This window comes from Amblyomma americanum, chromosome 4 (assembly GCF_052857255.1).
Source record: "Amblyomma americanum isolate KBUSLIRL-KWMA chromosome 4, ASM5285725v1, whole genome shotgun sequence".
NCBI lineage: Eukaryota > Metazoa > Arthropoda > Arachnida > Ixodida > Ixodidae > Amblyomma > Amblyomma americanum.
In genome coordinates this window covers 20,222,462-20,238,899 of record NC_135500.1, presented here as the reverse complement: position 1 = coordinate 20,238,899, position 16,438 = coordinate 20,222,462, and the positions used below count along the sequence as shown (strand labels likewise).

The 16,438-nt window shown below is 48.5% G+C and overlaps 1 protein-coding gene and 1 non-coding gene across 15 annotated transcripts in view; both read right to left on the bottom strand.

Annotated features, from left to right (window-relative positions):
• Positions 1-16,438, bottom strand: part of LOC144127822 (rifampicin phosphotransferase-like) — a 685,750-nt gene that overhangs the window by 578,462 nt on the left and 90,850 nt on the right. For all 14 annotated transcript variants that reach the window (XR_013313574.1, XR_013313577.1, XR_013313576.1 and 11 more), the window contains one exon: positions 4,876-4,988. Coding sequence is in view for 6 of the 14 variants with exons in the window: in XM_077660767.1 (XP_077516893.1) it covers positions 4,876-4,988 (113 nt within the window). In the remaining 8 variants the exon portion in view is untranslated. The remainder of the gene's footprint in view (positions 1-4,875; positions 4,989-16,438) is intronic.
• Positions 1,452-1,525, bottom strand: TRNAT-GGU (transfer RNA threonine (anticodon GGU)). Its single transcript has one exon. It is a non-coding gene; the product is annotated as a tRNA-Thr (tRNA).

Below are 16,438 nucleotides of genomic sequence, written 5' to 3'. Positions count from 1 at the left end.
TCAGGTGTCCAACGATATATGAGACAGATACTGCGCCATTTCCTTTCCCCCAAAAAACCAATTATCAGGAGTATAGAAATCACGCGCTAAGCATTATCAACGAAGTATTTGAGTAGAAATTCGCGAATAGATGTTCGTGATGATGTGCGCGGCTGTGCATTTCGGAATATCGTTCGACAGGCGTGTGGCACGCGGGAAGGACAAAAAGATATAAGCTTGTGTAGCGTCATAAATGCGGCGGTAGCTGCAGTTATTATCTGATCTATGTGATAAGTAGGTGGGACGTTATAGATGCGTTAGCGGTGAATAACCGGCATGGCCGTATTTATGAAAGAGAGATAAATGGGCAACATCTCGACGAATTTTCGACGGATGGATTGAAAATTCGAGCTTCAGTTGGGTCTCACTGGTCCGGTAATTATAACTGGCGAAATGACACGAGAGGCCCTGCTCTGGAGATAGTCCAACTTCATTGTTAAGTATTTTTGATGAAGTGACCAGATGGATAAAGCTTACTCTGGATGCTCTCTGACAAAAGTTATGCAAGATTGCTTGCGCACGTAATTGGCGCGCTTTAATAGTATAATATATATTGTTTTTATGCGGCACCAAACAAAGGCCACGAAACCATAGGACAGTTGGATATATACGATAATATGATAGAATACTGCCGATACTATCCTCCTACCGAGTAGGATGACTGGATAGACTGCCTCAAGTGCAATAATTTTATTACTTTTAGCTTTATGTAACGAATAATTCTTGTCGTCTAATAATGCTATGGAATTAAATATCTTACTGCACTAATTTCATGACAAAATGAATAAATTAATTTCAACATTTTCTCTTCAAAGTCGTGGCCAAAACTTTAGTCACTTTTCTGGCAGCTCGGGCGCCTCGACAGTAGGAATGACGCGGGGCAAACGTGGAGCAGCACACGCAGACGAGTGGCCACGTGCGCGCAGGGCGACGCAAAAACGATGAGGCCGGTGGCCACACGTGGCTCTTCGGTTGAAGGACGCACTGCCCCTAGCCTGAGGGAGCTGAAACGGTGCGGGGCTCTTTCTTCTTCGGCCCATGACAAGCTCGCTGGCCCGATTCACGCAGGTGGGCTCTGAGATTCCGCTCAGAAGAGGTTCACACGACAAACCAGCAGGTACAAGAATGAACGGTTAAGGAAACATGCGCTTGCGCTAACAATGACGAGGGTGGTCAATTGCCACCGCACGCTCATTCCACCCGCAGGCGTAGGCCCTGCTCTTCTCCTGTAAGGACTGCCGTTAAAAGTCAGCATTTGAAGCCCGGGAACTCCTAAAATAGTTTTCAACAAGCAAGAATTCACCTTGTAATAATCGACTAATTACTCATTGGCATCCAGCCAAGAGCAGACATACGGCTACAAAGGAAATCTATACACCTTTCTCGGAAAATTCGCAGTTAAAGAAAAATTCGTCCTGGTCCGGGGTTCGAACCCGGGACCATCGCTTTACCAGAGCAATCGCTCTACCAACTGAGCTAACCGGGACGTCAAGCTCATGGTAGGGAGAGAGCGAATTGATCAATAACTTCAATAATAAATAACAATTCGCTCTCGCCCTACCATAAATTCACCGTGCCGGTTAGCTTAGTTGCTAGAGCGACTGCTCCGGTGAAGCGTGGATCCCGGGTTCGAACCCTGGACCAGGACGAATTTTTCTTTAACGAATTTTCGGAGAAACGTGTATAGCTCTCCTCTGCAGCCGTACGGCTGCGCTTGGGTGGATGCCAATGAATAATTACTCCCTTATTACAAATCTACTCCACCTTGGGGCATTCCCCTAAACATTTGACCAAGAATTCACCTTGCGTGGCAATGGAAGTTGCGCTGTATTATCAATGGTTTCGAACGAATTCTTCCAGCAAAAGTCACGATCGGCGCCTTAGTGCCGTACAGCGAGCCTTGCGCGTTTGCTCCAGGGGATACGGAAGGTCGTGTTTAATAAAATTAGTTGAGCGTGGTGCGCGGATCTTTGTTCTGGTTCCTATGCTCCTGTCCAAGTTCACCTATGTCTTGCCACGCGCGCTGACGAGCCTGATTGGGCCGTTCCTATTTTCCGATTGGAGTACAGGAACTTATCGCTTCGGAATGCTTTGTTCCAAGAAGCGGCTCACTTGATATTCTCTTGTGCTCCGCATGCATTATGGAGACCGTGTTGCACGTGCTCCCTTTCGGGGCTGCTCTACGAGATTTTATGCTGTTTGTCGTGATATTCTGCTAACGAAACTAGCTTTATTAGGGTTTCGCAAATCTTTTTTGAACATATTAACAATCTTTGCACATGATAGGCATTAGTGTGCAATGTTTAAGCAATTTTACATTTATTCAGCCCGAAGTCCCCCAGGCTTCTAAGTTGAGTCCCTAGCTCTTACCTTTGCGAATCATAGAAATTCGCTAAAGTAGTAACCAGTCATCTGTATGAATTGGCGGATGATACGCTTATTATATTTTGTGCTACTAGTTATTCTGGTAATCTTAGCTCCTTGAATCATATACAACAGAAACTACGGAATAGTTCGCCGCAAGTTTAACAACCATCAATACTTGTAAAATGCGACCTGTTTCCTACGGAAACGTTATTTTCATAACACATCTGGCTACTCTACATGAACGTGTCAACTTGCAGTGCACCGTCTTTGGTGAGCGCAGAAACCTGGAGGCTAACGAAAAGGGTTCAGCGTAAGCTAAGGACAACGCAGCGATCTATGGAAACAAAAACGATATGTATAACGTAAAGAGACCGGACGGGGGCAGAGTGGGTGAGGGAAGAAACGCGAGTTAATGACATTCCACTCGAAATCAAGAGGAAGATGCCCGACATCTTCGCCAAACCTCGTCTTCTAGCGCAGCGTTTTTTCTTCCCTTTCCTCGCCCACCTAATAGAGTAAGCAGATTAAGTAGGTTTCTCCACTGCTTGTAAAGAGACTGTCACAAGCCGTGCATACACGTCCCGAAAAAGTGTCACGTCTTGCTCACCACAAAATTACACCTCATCGCTTTCATCAACACGCAGACCACGTGATACCCACCCTCCCACTCAAGCTAGTGAAACAAACCAGATAACGCAGCGACGAATCTTCACAACCAACTTCAACGTTGCAGGCAGGCTTAGCGCGAGACAAACGAGGACAAGATAGGGACACTTGACGAGCGCTCACTTGCACTTGAAAGAAACGGAAGCAGAATTACGAGCTCGAGGAACTGAATGCGCGTGCCCAGCTAACCACTGATCAAGACGAGGGGCAAGATAAAAACAATCTGATCCAATATAATACGGGCCTAAACGATGATATAAAATTGCACGTAAAGTAACAGGAAGCGTCTTTTCCACCTTCAAGCAGCAAAACTCAAGTAATTACGCAGCATTTATAAACATAGATTCCTTTCGCAACAGAACAGTAGACGCTTCATTCACCCACTCATTGCTTCCTAACCTATCGATAAATGACGCCTCAAGAAGCTCCCTTACAAGTTGTCCTTTAGAACAGCCAATAATGTTTTCAAATATTGCTCAGGCAGGTTGTAAGATTGAGATGATTTGCAAGAAGCAGCGTGTTCCCATAGGCGTTCATGGAAGCAGCGACCGGTCTGCCCTATGCTAAGGCCACCTGCAAATCATGATTTGTTAACAGGCACACAACCCCACTTTGATTTGTTCAACGTAAGTTTTTGTTAAAGGCTTCCATAATTTATTTGGCATAACAGATTTACTTCTGTAAGCACACCTATAAACGCTTAGCAAATAATTACGTACCATTTTGTGTTCATTACAAGAAAATAAGTGCTCACTGAGAAAAAAGCCAAGATAAACTTCAGTGATCGTCTTTCCACAACAGTGCCGCGTTATATCGCCGAAAACAAAAGGTAGTTCATCCGTAGGAAATAACATATGCCGAAAATAACCGAGAACTCTGTTCTGAAATACACACCAAAAAAGTTCCGCCACATTTTCAGAAAAATAGAACCAAAATATCTAAGCCCTTGTTATACCCTAGGCCGCTGACTAAGATAAAAAAAAACTGCACCTGATCCCCAAGGTCACAACCAATTTATGAAAAAATAAGGCATCAATATTTCTTTCCAACCACATTTCATAAATTGCCACAGCCTGCGCTGAATGCCAGCCGAAGACGGGTAATTAGGAGAACATTTACATCGAATGTCCAAGATAACTTGTTTGATTTTAAATTTATGTTGGGCTAATATTTTGTGTACATTGTTTGTGACCTGACCGCCAGGCACTGCCATTTGAGGATTTGTCGTGTATTCCATTGCTTTATGTTGCATTGAAAGAGACATCCTAAGGTAAAATAACATAGACGAAATCTGCAAAAACAAGGAAGAACATGGTCGAACGGGAAGCATCGAAGCTTTCACCCTTACACTATAGAATGAAAGCTAAGCCATTTTGGGTAAACCAAACCTCTTCCGCTGGCCTTTCTTCCGCTCTTCCAGTCTCGCACCTGCTCCGTGCAAGAGTGGGGGAGAGCTCCTAATAACTAACAGCATTCTGCAGAATATGGGCGAACAATTTTGACTCGTTTTCATTCGTGAGGCTGGCTTAATCGAGTGCCAGTAATGCCAGCATTGACGTACGCCGCCACCCTGCATAAGTGGAGCAACATTGGGAAGAGTAGAGGACCCGAGGCCAATGCGTCTGAACGGGTTCCATCGGGAAGCACTTCCTTTCCCTGCCTTTGTCCACGGTCCATCTTGGCGCCTCAGGGAGTGCCAGGGAACTAGCGTATTTTTTTTAATGGCGGCGAACTAGTCTTGACAACTGATTGTTACTCTCGGACCTGGAATTGCTGAAAGAGGCTGTTTCCTTGAACACGCACCTCTTGTTCGGACCTTGTAGCCCCACAGGCACAACTCCTTTCTTTGTTCAGCCACGGTCAATTCACCCGCCATCATGCCCGCCTGGTCGTAGGCGTCCAATTCAGTGACCAACCTGTACAACGAAAAGACGCGCCGTTAGAAAATGCAATTGAACACGGTCGCTCGTTGGCTGGGTTCATCCACCTGCAGATTTCTTTTCATATGAGCTCTAACGTATTTTTTTTCGAACACGAATCGCGACTATAGTGACTATATATTGCCAGTGGGATCTTTTCTACTTTAGCTTGTAACATACACGAGGCATGGCAACATCTAAACACTCGACAAGCTTTCCTGCAATCAAGGAAATAAAAATTGATACGAGTGAGCAGCTACGCACTGAATGCCAAAAACTATTACGCGAGCAAGCGCACTTTTTAGAGAAGAATATAATATAGAAGCCTTTCACTGCCATCGTCCCAATAAGGGCTAGGCCGCACGTCTATCTCGAAGAAAAGTGTAAGATACACATTCAGAGCCTATGTCGTTCCACTTCCTTTTACTGGCGATAACTTTCAAATGATATTGGGCTATAGAACCCATTCGAAAAACACTTCGAGGATATACACTGTAAAGTCGCGAGCTCGCTCACGAAAACCACTTCAACCATGTATACCGCAATCCAGGCGATTGCGGTGCAAAAAGTTTTGATAAGGTGGTACAACGTTGATCGGGGAAGTTTTTCGAGTAGCTGATTTTTTAATCTTGCTTGCCATGACCTCATTTAATTCGGCACAAGCGAGCCTTCAAGAAGAAGACAGAACTGAGGGAACAGTTCACAAACTTCATTGGCAAGATGTTCAAAAACGGCTCCGCAGAGGAAGCCTCACTGCTTCGAGAGGGAGAAGAGCGTTGATGACTCCCCATCATTGGTGTTGGCCATCCACGAAACCCTGCAGAAACGCGAGTCTTGCTTGATTCCAGTGCACAGTTTGATGCTGCGCCATTAAACAGTGACATGATGATTTAGAAGAACTTTTTGTTGGGCTAGATGGTACATACTGTAACAAAAGAACTGTAGCGCGACCAAGACGAACACAAGAATAGAAGCACACAGGACTAGCGCTAAACTTCATCTAACTTTATTCACCGGTAGCGCAGCAAATATAAGGAAAAAACCCCGATCACGTGCAGACACCAGATCACATACACCACTATCAACAGAACCGTTCAAGATATGCCATCTCCGATTTGTATAAATTCACAGACGTATCGCTAACACAATATACGCCTCTCTTCCTTATATGAAATGCCTCCAGTAGTTCCCTTGCCCTAGTATCGGTGAATAAAGTTTGATGAAGTTTAGCGCTAGCCCTGTGTGCTTCTATTGTGTTCGTCTTGGTCGCGCTACAGTTCTTTTGTTACAGTGACATGATGAACAGCCTGCCGGGGGTGCTGATCCTGTTCAGGAAGGAACCCGTCGCTCTAACAGTTGGCAGTGAACACAACTACTGCTTCCACGTCCGAAAGACCTTTGGAATTAACTGAGTCTTGTGGTTTCCCAACAACGAAATCCATAACCACGTTATCGAGTATCGAATGAGTATCAAAATAGTCTCTCCCCAGCAGCTGCGCCTTCGGAGAACACTACGAGAATGAGAGAAAAGATTTAGCAGGGATGTCAGGCAGTTCGTCGAGAGGGATTTCTATGTCGACGTTGGTTTCAAGTCTCTCTTTGCAGAGAAGGCAGTCATCACCCTAATAAGCCGCACGCAACAAATGCTGGCAGCCTGAAACCATTGGCTCCACAAAATATCCTCAAACTGCCCCACATTGTTTGAAGCATTGCCGGAAGAAGACCATGCTATAGATTTGAAAGATCTTCATTTGTGTCATGGCGTACTGTATCGCGAATTGGTAGCGCGTCCCCGACATTCCGAAGGGGAACGCTATCGCGTGCAGATTTGAACAAGAGAACAAAGAGATCAAACAAAGCAAAACGAAGCCGTATTTACAATTTAAAGGAAGAGGGGCCAATAAGAAACGGACACGAAAACAAGAAAAACACAAACTCAACACGCGTACAAGACAACAGAATAAAAGTAGAGTTCATCAGGTACTGTGCATCCCAGGTGAAGCGGGGATGCCTTGCAGACAGGGCGGACGCGGGTGGTTGTAGTGCGACGCCAGGGGCTTAAAGCAGGCTATCCAAGGTTACCTTTAGGCAGCACGGACCCTCAGTCCATCGGCTGCCACCTCCACGCTTGCAAGGAACGCTGGAGGCTTGCATCGGTTATCCAAGGGAGATCCACGGTAGCACGGACCCAACGTTAGACGGCTGACACCTCCACGCTTGAATGACACGACCTCCGCTGCGCTGTCTTCCTTCACACCTCGGTTTTCTGACACGCCAGCTCTCCGCTCCTCCTGCTCGCCACGCGCTTCGTCGCCGTCGCCTCGCACACACCATTCGCACGCGCACACGCACAACGATTGGCTGGCACGCGCAGCGCTCCGCTGTCCGACGGGCCACTGTGGACGCACCACGCTCGAAATCCCCCCGACGATTGCGTTTGCACATCACATATGCCCCCTCCCCCCCTCGGAAAAGTTTTTTCACATAGAAAAAGCTACCTTTGGAGCCCACAACGCTTTTGTTCATGTGGTAGACAAGACCGAAGGCACTTTACACAGTGACACATGGAGGCACAGGGAAACTCGCACGGACAGAATATGGGGCTAACATTATACATCTGGCAAAAGGGAAAATAAAAACCATACAAAACATCAGACAGAAAGTTTAAACACGTCTGCACCATAAAGTTCAGCATGTACACACTGAACAGCGCATAACTGGAGAACGGAAGAAGACGGAAAACAACCCACAAACACTATCACACTTCATTGGCACAGATACCCATTGCAAACACCGGATAGTAGCACTGTACATTGGGCATAAGGCATAAACCTCCGGCACTTTACAAACGACTCATGCAATCGGCGCCTACGTTTTAGAAGCCCTTGATTTGAAAAAAATAAGACGCTGACCAGTGAAAAAAGGTTCGTTCTTGACGTTTCGGCTCCCGCACGGAAGCCTTGTTCACAATGAATTCATCACTAAACAAGGGTTGTTTAAATATGATTGAATAATCGGCGCAAGGAGCGTGCGTATATCGGGTGTAAATTACCGTCGTTCCGGTTTAACGTGTGTGACGTAGTTTGTATGATTAGGGATTCCAGATGAAGTCGTGATGCTGCTACTTTTTCGGTTGCGATGATCCTTGCCTTGTCACAGTCAATGTTGTGGCCATTCACGACGGCGTGCTCCGCTAAGGCGTTGTTGCGAGTGTTTTCATTTTTTACGTCCCGAGCGTGCTGCTGCAATCGCTTCCGGTAGTTCCCAGTTTCCCCGATATACACACCGTTGCTGGCTGCGCAGGGGATTTCGTAGACAACTCCGAAGAACCTTTCCTTTGGCAGTGTGTTTTTCACCTTTACAAGTTGATGGCGCATCTTTCTGGCCGGGACATGTGCCACCTGCCCGTCATATTCAAGTAGGACACGTGCCAGGCATTCACTTGTATCCGGCACATACGGCACAGAAGCCCGTTTCTTGAGCGGAGGGCGGGCGTCCGGTAGTCCTTGTTTTGCCAACTGACGTTCTACCGCGTCGATGAAGCGCCTAGGGTATCCACAGCTTTTGAGGTCATCCCGTACCTTTTTCGCGTCCAGGGTCGCATCCTCGGGCCTTGTGCACAACCTTTTCGCACGCTGCAATAACGTGCTAACAACGGCCTTCTTTTGGCTGGCAGGGTGCACTGAGTTTAAATATAGGTAGCGGCCAGTGTGCATCTCCTGTCGGTATACGCTGAAAGATTGACCCTGGCCTTCCCGTGAAACAAGGACGTCAAGGAATGGCAGTCTGCCGTCCAATTCTTCTTCTATAGTAAACTGAATGGCTCTTTCCAGGCTGTTAAGATGGTCCAGAAACTTGCTCACCACGCCTTTTTGGATGATGCAGAAGCAGTCGTCGATGTAGCGGAAAAATACCTTCGAGGAAGGGACAAAGGAGGCCAACGCCCGCTGTTCCAGCTTTTCCATGGTGAGATTGGCAGCCGTAACCGAAACTGAGGCGCCCATGGGGGTCTCGTGTACCTGATTGTAAAACTTGCCCATGAAAACGAAGTATGTGTTCTTTAGGCAGAAGTCTAGAAGCCCGCGCAGGTCCAGTACGTCTATCGCTGATTGTTCCGGCAAAGTAACATCAGCCTCGAGGGCAGTGGTGCAAACGCTGACAGCAAGGTCTATCGGGACGCTCGTGAACAGGGACTTAACGTCAAACGAAACCATCACCTCATCTTCATCGATTGAGGTGCTGCGGTTCTTCTCGACAAAGTCGAGCGAATTGCGGACGTGACTGGGACTCTGGCCAACGAGCGGAGAAAGGACCTGGTGCAAGAACTTCTAGAGGTTATGCAGGGGGGAGCGAGTGTAATCCACGATGGGCAATCCATAGAAAGCAGATGCGGATCTATTGTGGCTAAGCAGTTTGTAGTAGAGAGCTTTTTGGTTCGGAGGAACGGCCAGAAAAACGTCGGACAGCAACTTTTGAAATTCTCTTTCCAGCTTTAGTGTCGGATCCTTCTTGAGGCGGACATAGGTTTCACCGTCTTCCAGAAGAGATAGCATCTTCTTTTCATAGTCAGCCTTGTCCAGAAGAACAGTCGCATTGTCTTTATCTGCCGGTAGAATCACAATGCGTTCATTTTCACGGAGACTCTTCATAGCGTCCCGTTCCACACGTGACAACGCAGAGCGGGAAGGTCCACGATGAACGGCGTTCAGTACGCCAACCACTCGGGTGCGGGCTTCTTCGCGGCGAGTGTTTTCGACCTGGCTGAAAGCATATTCCACCGCGCACACTAGTTTCTTCTTGTCCGTTGCGGGTCCTATGCTGACATTCAACCCAAGATTCAGCACATTCTTTTCAGCTTTGATCGCTCTGTACGACGATAAGTTATGCACTACGGTTCTTGAAGCCACCTTAGTTTTTACTGGTTTCTCGGAAAGAAGCTTGGTCACCTTATTGTCGTGGGCAAGCTCACCTCTATTGCGTTGAAGGTCAGACTTGTGATTCGCATGCAACTGGATGCTGGCGACTACGCTGGGGTAGTGGTGCTCCAGGCGGTGCCGGGCACAGAAGGCATCGTTCTCCGAAGCACAAATTTTTTCTTTGCAGTTCAAGATCCTAGCTTGTAGAAGCTGCCGTTCCGCCTTTCCGACCACACTGTGCCCGAAAGGCGTGGACACAGGTCTATTGAGTCGTATGGAGCGGGGAACTAGGTTACGGGCTATACATGTTAGGTTGAACTTAAGATGGTTCCTGAATGAAGTGACACGGCAGTTAAGGTTGACATATTTGCGGATCTCGGTGATGAATTCCTGGCCATACGCCTGGCGAAGGGCGATGAAGTTGAGTTGGGCGATGAAGTCACACGCTCAACTTCGAAGCCCTTGATGTACTCGACCCGAAAGGTATACTCTTGTAATGTTAGGCTTTAACGCAGTATCTTGCTGTTCAAGTGCTTTGCCTTTGCTAAACATTGTAAGGGTTTGGTGTTTGGTCTGAATGATGAAGAACGTCCCGTACAAGAATACGTGGAATTTCTCAACAGCTCAGACTATCGCCAAACATTCGCGTTCAATCGCTGAGTAGCGAGATTCACGAGGTAACAACTGGCGACTCGCATATGATACCGGGTGGAGGATTCTATCATGCTCCTGCAGGAGAACGGCGCCTACGCTGACCTCGGAAGCATTTGTGCGAAGCACGAACTGCTTACTGAGAATTGCAGCTCCTAATACGGGCCTCGATGTTAACGCGTTCTTGAGCTCGTGAAAGGCGGCTTGCCGCTGTGGTGTCCAAGAGACAAGGTTGCGTTCATTATGGCGTGTCAACTCCACGAGCGATTGGACTTTGTCGGCATAGCCAAGGATGAAATCGCGGTAGTATCCGGCAAGCCCTAAGAAGGAACGCACTTGCTTCTTTGTTTTTGGAAGCGGTACGTTGACAAGCTTTTCCACCACCGTTTCCAACGATTGGATGGTCCCTTCTCCATGCTAGTGTTTAAGGAAGGAGAAGTTAGTGGCTCCGATTTCACTCTTCTGCGGCTTGATCGTGAGGCCGGCCTCGCGCACCTTGCTAAATAGCCTGTTTAAAGTCCAAAGATGTTCTTCCCAAGTAGCTGTTGCTACGAAAACATCGTCGATGTAATAAACGACATTGCCTAATGCCTTGTAATAGAATACGCATCAGGCGCGTAAAGACAGCCGATGCTGTCTTAATGCCGAAGGGCATATAGACGAACTGATAGTGACCGGATTGGGTAGAGAACGCTGTATTCGGTCTCTTCGCTTCCACTAAGGGTACCTGCCAGTAGCCTTTAGCCAGGTCAAATTTCAAAATGTACACCTTGATTCCAACCACGGTAAATATTACGTCAGTTCTTGGAAGTGGCTCTGCATCAGACACAAGAACATCATTGATGCGTCAAAAATCGAAGCAAGTCCGATAGGTGTTGCCTTTCTTTTCAATCAGAACGAGAGGGGAGTTGTATCGAGATTTGGAACGCTCAATGACCCCCAATTCCATCACCTCGTCTATCTCATTTTCGACCACGTCCTTCATGGCAAAAGGCAACAGGTATTGCGGGGTATTCACGGCTTCAGAAGTCGAGAGCCTGAGTTGACACTCCACTAGATTAGTCGTCCGGGAAATCTCGAAAAAGATGTCTGCATACGTGTCAAGCAAGCTCCGAATCTCCTGTTGTTTGTCGTCATTGAGCTTGGGGGAGATCTGCACGGCTTCAATTCTTTTACCGTGGTCCATGCTAAGAGTAGGCAGTTGTCCTTCTGGGTCACCTTCTTCTATTACAACGAAAGATGACGCATGCACGGTCTCTTGGGACGCACGCTCTTCGTACCGTTTGAGCATATTGCTGTGGAATAGCTTGTTAGTGTGGCCCAAGTCGATCCAATAATCCACGTCGTTCTTTCACTGCATCAACAGTTTATTGTGGCTACTCGGCAAAAGAATGAGACGCGATCTCCAACCCTTAAATACTTCTTCCTGCTGTTCCTGTCGTAGCATCTCTTCTGAGACTCTTGAAAACGCAACAAATTTTGATGTGCCGCTCTCACAGTTTGCTCGCGACGTTCTCTTAGATCGAGAACGTAACCATATGTCGTCTTCGTGTCTTCTCCCAGCTCTTCCCTGGTGCAGAGCTCTCTGAGGACTGGGAGCGGTCACTCGCACATGTCGTCCAAATATCAACTCTAAGAGAGAAAACCTCAGACTAGCCTGCGGCACCTCTCTGTATGCGAACAGGAGCGGCGCGACATAACGATCCCATGTTTTGGGCTGCTCCTGATTGAGCTTCAGCAGCACCTGCTTGAGTGTGCCGTTAAATTTCTCCACCATCCTATTGCACATTGAATGGTAAGGCGTCGTGCTGAGATGTTTTACGGCCAAGAGATCATTGAGCTCTCTCATCATTGCGGTAGTGAAGCAAGAGCCCTGGTCACAAACGATCTCTCTAGGAAAACCGATTCGTGAAAATATCTCCACCACACCTTCTGCCACGGTCGCTGAATCTATCTTTGGCAGAGACACGGCGTCCGGATACCGCGTGGCAAAATCGACAAGAGTGAGAATATATCTATCCCGTTTCACCGATGTGGGCACCGGCGGACAGACAATATCGACAGCGACCCGATCAAATGGAGTGTCGATAAGAGGCATGGGTCCCAACGGAGCTTTCCCGACTTTGCCTTTCGGGCACATCCTTTTGCGGGAGTCGCACGACCTGACATACCTCTTAATCTCCTCTTGCACTCCCGGCCAGTAGAATTCTTCCAGAACTCGATCTGTACTCCTCTTAATACCCTGATGCCCGCCAACGGGCTATCGTGGGCAAGGCTTAACTCCTGTGATCTACAAGACTTTGGAAGTACTACCTGTCGAACCTCTCTAACGGAATCGAGATGATAGAGGCGGTACAGAAAACACTTTTCAAAAGAATACGAGTGCGAAGTGCCGTGCTTGCCATGGAACACCTTTCCTACTTTCACCGAACACACCTTCAATGACTCATCGCCTCTTTGCTCTGCTTCTAGCATTTTCTTGGTGAACCTCATCGGACCACCGCTTAAAGCTGTACTTTCCCTCCCTCGTCCAGAAACTTCCCTTTCAGCGAACACCACTTTTGAGTCCTTGCCCTCACCATTTTCACTGGCGACCTCGTCATTGGCTATGTCAGGGCATAATGTAGCAACGCCCTCCGGTTTCTTCTACTTAATATCTGGAATTGACCGCTCACAGGCCTCTGGCATATTTCCAATTATGACATCGTACAATGATGTCTCCATTAAGTTTACCAGGACCATGCCAGTGAAATAAGGGGAAGCGATATAGACTTGTGCCTGATAAATTTCCAGACAACTGCCATCAAGAAGGAACACCGTAGGTCTCAAGCCAGTGAGAGGTGAATCAGGAACTAGGGCCCTCCTCACAACCACCGCATTACTTCTCGTGTCCCGTAAAGCCCGTACGGGTAGACCTCGGAGCTCTCTCTCTCTAGGACAGGCATGCGTTGTGCATCTGCAGGCTTTTTCCGCACAAGTCCGACCACCACCTTATCCTCTGCTGGTTCAAGCCTACCTGCTGTTGCGGATACCGCTTCAGGCGCAACACACTCTGGCTGAACACAACACCACGACTGCTTCAGGTTTTAATACTTTCTTGAGCAGGAACTTACATCATGTCCTGTTTTTCGACAAAAAACGCAATAAACCTGTTTTGGCTTAGAGCGACAGTCGGCAGCCTTTTGTCCAGATTGTCTACTTGATGGAACCTCCTTATCTCTCGGAATGCCCACCTGTAACGATTCTTTGAACGAAGGCAAGTTTCTTTCTCGCTGGGCCTCTAGAAAGTTGTCTACTGCCTCAGCCATTTTGTCCAATGTCTTGCACTCTCTTTTTTGAAGGAAATTTTCCAGAAAACTATGACAGTTTCTCATGAACTGTTCCGCCACCACCAAATCACGTAGGTCAGTGTATGTTGTGGCCGTTCCCGACATCTCGACCCATCAATCGAAAACACTGAGCAGGCGTGGTGCGCATTGCTTGCCTGTTCCTTTATCTGGTGGCTTACTTTCACGAAACCTTTCGCGAAAGCCCTCTGCTGTAAACCGAAAATGTTGGAGCAGGGCTAGTTTTGCCTTATCATATTCCATTGAATCTGCGGGCGACAATCGACCGAACACACGGAGAGCCTCCCCAGTCAAAGACATAATCAGTGCCGTAGCCCATTTTTCCTTGGGCCAGCTGTGCCCTTCTGCGGTACGCTCAAAACGTATGCTAGCGACTTTCCATGCTCGCGTTCGGCTTGTGTTTTGCGCTTCTCAGCCTCTGCTTGCGCCTTGGCGTACTCGCATTCGGCAGCCCGTGCTGCGCGTTCCCTCTCTTGCTCAGCAGCCACCCACGTGCGCAGCTCGGCGTCTTTCAACCCTATGCGTTTACCCAACTTGACCAAATCCTTTATTGTTGCCATCGTATCTTTTTGCGGACCCACGAAAGGGGGGAAAAACACGAATTCGTCTTGCCGTGGACGCCAATTGTCGCGAGTTGGTAGCGCGTCCCTGACTTTCCGAAGGGGAACGCTATCGCGTGCCGATTCGGACAGACAGACAGACAGACAGAAAAACTTTATTCAGCAAGTGAGTTTTAGACCCAGCTGGGTCCCTGGGCCACTGCGCGGTCCCGCACTGCATCAAGTAGGTCATGCCGGGACATGAAGTGGGCAGCCCGAATCACCGCAGCAAGCTGCGATGTCGGGTCTGCAGACATAAGCAGGACCTCCCAGTCCTCCCAGCTCGAGATGGCGTGCTGTCCCCGCGGGGGAGGGTCAGCAGGGCAGCCAAAAAGGATATGGGAGAGTGTGGCATGGGGGTCACCACATAGGGAGCATGCAGGGGACGTGCCGCAATAGTGGGATAAAAGCTGAGGGGATGACAGAGAGCGGGTCTGGAGGCGTTTGAAGAGGATCTGTTCGGAGTGCGTAAGAGAGGGGTGGGGAGGAGGGTAAGTCCGACGGTCCAAACGGGGTATTTGCGTGAGCTCCGCAAAGGTGTGCGCCCGCTCCCTCGAGAATCCTGGATCGAGACTGTCCTGAGCCCGGCAAATCAGACCTCGGGCCAATTTATCGGCAGCCTCGTTTCCAGGGTTCCCAGAGTGAGCCGGCACCCACTGAAGCTCTACCCTGCGCGGTAAATTTTGGGTAGGGGTATTCAACAATTGCCAGGCAGGGACGTGAATCCTGCTCCTGGCAAAGTTGGACAGAACCGTTTTGGAGTCGCTGAAGATGTATTGGGCGTCCGAATGTGCAAGGGCTAGGGCGATGGCGGTCTTCTCTGCCTCCTCAGGCGTAGAGTCCGAGGAAAGACGGTGAGTTAGGGGGTGAGGTAGGGTTGGATTGTAGGCAACTGCTACCGCTTCATGCGCTGTACATGCGGCATCTACCCAAACGGCATCGTGGGCTTGCCCATAGTACTTATGGAGGGCATTATCGCGAGCTACGCGGCGAGGGATGTGATATTGGGGATGGACGTTTCGAGGATGGGGTTTCACAACGAGAGGTGTATGGATGTGTCGAGGGATGGGTATAAGGGTTGACTGGTTAGCGGGTATGTTGATGCGAAGGGAGGAGAGTATATGGCGGCCAGTGGCGCTCGTGGCAAGTCTAAGGTACTGTGTCTGAAGGTGCGCGTCAACTAGTTCCTGAATGGTGTTATGCATGCCTAGTGCAAGACGTTTGGCTGTGCTAGTGCTACGAGGTAGGTTTAGGGCTGCCTTAGTCGCAAGGCGGATCATTGCGTTCACGCGTTTGGTTTCCGTGCGGTTCAATTTGAGATATGGGGCCGCGTATAGAATGTGGCTAAGCGTAAATGCGTGCACTACTTTCATGTTGTCCGCTTCGTCTAAACCCTTGTTAAGGGAGGACACTCGGCGTAGAAGGTGCAACACGGATTGCGTGGAGGCCTTGAGCCTTTTAAGGGTATGTTCATTTTGTCCAGAATCCTGCAAGTGGAGGCCAAGGATGCGGAGGGCGGGTGTGATGGGGATAGGGGATCCTTTTAAATTGGTTTGGATGGACGAGTTAGCGCTAGATTTTGGCCTAATTAGGAAGAGCGCTGACTTAGATGGGGAACATTCGAGCCCGATGGATGGATGATTCGGACAGGAGAACAAAGAGATCAAAGAAAACAAAACGAAGCCGTATTTATATTTTAAAGGAAGAAACGGACATAAGAAAATAAGAAACGGACACTAAAGCAAGAAAAACGCGCACTCAACACGCGTACAAGAGTACAGAATAAAAGGAAAGAGTTCACCAGGTACTGAGCGTCCCAGGTGAAGCGGGGATGCCTTGCAGACAGGGCGGACGCGGGTGGTTGTAGTGCGACGCGTCGCTGGCGCTGCGTCGAAGGATGCTACGGAAGGGAGCCAGGTCGTATTAGGACCGGA